Source organism: Ceratina calcarata, unplaced genomic scaffold (assembly GCF_001652005.2).
Source record: "Ceratina calcarata isolate Rehan_Ccalc_2016 unplaced genomic scaffold, ASM165200v1 scaffold592.2, whole genome shotgun sequence".
NCBI classification, from domain to species: domain Eukaryota; kingdom Metazoa; phylum Arthropoda; class Insecta; order Hymenoptera; family Apidae; genus Ceratina; species Ceratina calcarata.
Window position 1 is genome coordinate 1 of NW_017177153.1, and position 2,572 is coordinate 2,572.

At 38.8% G+C, this 2,572-nt stretch overlaps 1 protein-coding gene across 1 annotated transcript in view; it reads left to right on the forward strand.

The window, feature by feature from the left end:
- Positions 1–617: 617 nt before the first annotated feature.
- Positions 618–2,572, forward strand: part of LOC108629917 (sodium channel protein para-like) — a gene marked incomplete at its 3' end in the record, with an annotated part of 20,445 nt that continues 18,490 nt past the window's right edge. The window contains exons 1-2 of the mRNA XM_026817671.1: positions 618–1,048; positions 1,488–1,629. Of these exons, the coding sequence (XP_026673472.1) occupies positions 815–1,048; positions 1,488–1,629 (376 nt within the window). The remainder of the gene's footprint in view (positions 1,049–1,487; positions 1,630–2,572) is intronic.

The window sequence follows — 2,572 nt, forward strand, 5'->3', positions numbered from 1 at the left end:
TTTTTTTTTAGATACTTTATATTATAATCCTTGTTTTCTATTATAGTTTTGTGCCTTACAAATACTTGTATTGTATTGTTGTATTGTATTGTATTGTTTATTTACCATCCAATAGAAAAAAATTGAAGATTCTTATTTCGTATGTAAAATATGCAGGATTTAGTTCAGTACGAGCTATTAGATTCAAAATTCATATTCGGACGCCGATTATAGTCGGCACTCGTACACACAGCTCGTCGCGCGGCCGCCGACTATAGTCGGTGTCCTTAGCGAAAGGGTTAATAAATTACATTCTCTCTCCCTGGGGCTGTTTAATCGTAAGCGAAGAGCACTGTTTGTCTACGATGTTGCAACCAGTCGTAACGTAATCTAACGTAAACAGTTTTGCTTTTAACTGTGTACCAACGCATCCAAAAGTGTTTTGCACCCTGGGGGTGTTATCGTAAGTGCAAACCGCAGATATGAATTTGCCTATTTCGTCTCGCCGAGTGAATCCCGTACGAGAATCGCGAACGTCGCATCTGTGAAAGCGGTCTCGAGGCAGTAATGACGAAAATTACGATCGGTTTCCGTAGAGGACAGTGAGAGAGAAAAGCGGTGGTCCGCCTTGTTGTAATTTCAGGCAAGCCTTAGCCTGCCGGGGTCACCGTTCAATCTCCGTCGAAGCAGCCGCGGTAGCCACCAATTTACGATCAGAAACGGCCGCGGACGTTTCGTACCGCCAGGCGGTGACCGGAAACCGTTGGTACTGTCGACGTTCCTCGACGCCCAGGAACACCTGCCGTACGCGGACGACTCGAACGCGGTCACGCCGATGTCCGAGGAGAACGGGACGATCGTCGTCGCGCCGTACTACACGAATCTGGGATCCAGGCACTCGTCGTACACGTCGCACGCTTCGCGGGTGTCGTACACGTCGCACGGCGATCTGATCGGCGGCATTGCGAACGCGAAGCCGATGACCAAGGAGAGCCAGCTGAGGATCCGATCGTCCAGGCCGCCGTCCGTGAACGGCCACTTCACGGATTCCAATCAAAAGTACCACTGCGTGAGTAAAACTTCGTTTCTCACACGATCTCATAGTGCTTCGGCAGAGAAAATTCATTTTTCATAACACGAGGCCGAAAACGACCATTTTCGGCGCCTATAAAGTGGACCGAAAATAGAGTTTTGTTGTTTATAATAGTAAATAAGTGTAAAAATAGTATAATAATAAAATAAAAATAAGTATAATTATAATTAATATTATTATAATTAAATTATAATATAATTATAATTAAAAAAATAAAAAATAAGTATAGTATAATAATAAAAAAAAAAATAAAAAAAANTTAATAACTGTTAAAATTTCATTGGTTTGTCATTTACTTTTATGTAAGAATTCATACAACCTTAAGACAATTATAGAAATTTGTTCGTATATTAATTAAAGAAAAAAGACAGGCTTCTAATATTTAAAATAATTAAAATATATAATTATTTTTAAGGGTTCATACAACCTTAAATATTTGCATGAAATTTTTAATCTATCTGACGCATCGAATTCATTGAATTTGTTCGCAGACGTGTTGGTACTGAACGACATAATAGAACAGGCCGGACGACAGACCAGAACTCCGGAGCAAGGAGGTAATGTCGAATGTTCAACCCCCGACCGCCCCCAGCCTCCCCTCGCTCATGTTACTATCTCTATTCTTACAGTTTTACTATCACTCTTTATCACAGACGTATATCTCTTGTGTGATGAGCATCCTGTCATTATTTTCAATGTACACCGTTGCGTTGTTGAGAGCTCTTGTACAGTTATTTCCACATTGATGCTGAAAATTTTTGTCTGAGCGCCTTGTATGTACATAGTAGAGATGCGAAGGAAACTCCTATTTACGTACATGTATATGTATATATATCTATATATCCATATGTATATATATATACACACACATATCGATCTGTCTACCTTTTTTCTATTATTTAATTTATCAATGACGATCCGAATCGTCGAGAACGGTGAACAATTATTATTTCCACTTTGTTTATTGAGTTCCATCGATACCAATGTGTACTACAGTGCATGCCAAGGTTCCCATTCGTCCCAATCAGTTCTGTTTTTTATTATTATTCGAATCGAAGGAACGTAACGATTATTTAAAAAATTCAAGCTGTACGACGCTGACAATAAATCGTTTGGACGACAGCTTCGTTCTTCCATCTCACCATTATATAAAAAGAAAGCGTTTGGTCGTTAAGAAAAATCTGAAAAATGACTGAAACGTTTACTGTAAAATTCGGGCAATAAGTTTTTCAAGTACTGCTAGTAACAACGAAATTGAGCCAGCTATGTGCATGTGTCAGTTTCCCCTAGGGGGACAAAATTCAAAACGAGTAATAAGTATACATCTTATTTTTTCGATGCTTGATCTCGCATTGATATTGTTGGATTTTAACATAATTTTGACGCGTCAAAATAAAAATAATGTTAACGTACGCACATTACCACCACCTACATTAAAATTCTTTTTATTTTGACACGTCAAAATTATAATAAAATCCAACAGTACCGTTGCCAGAACAA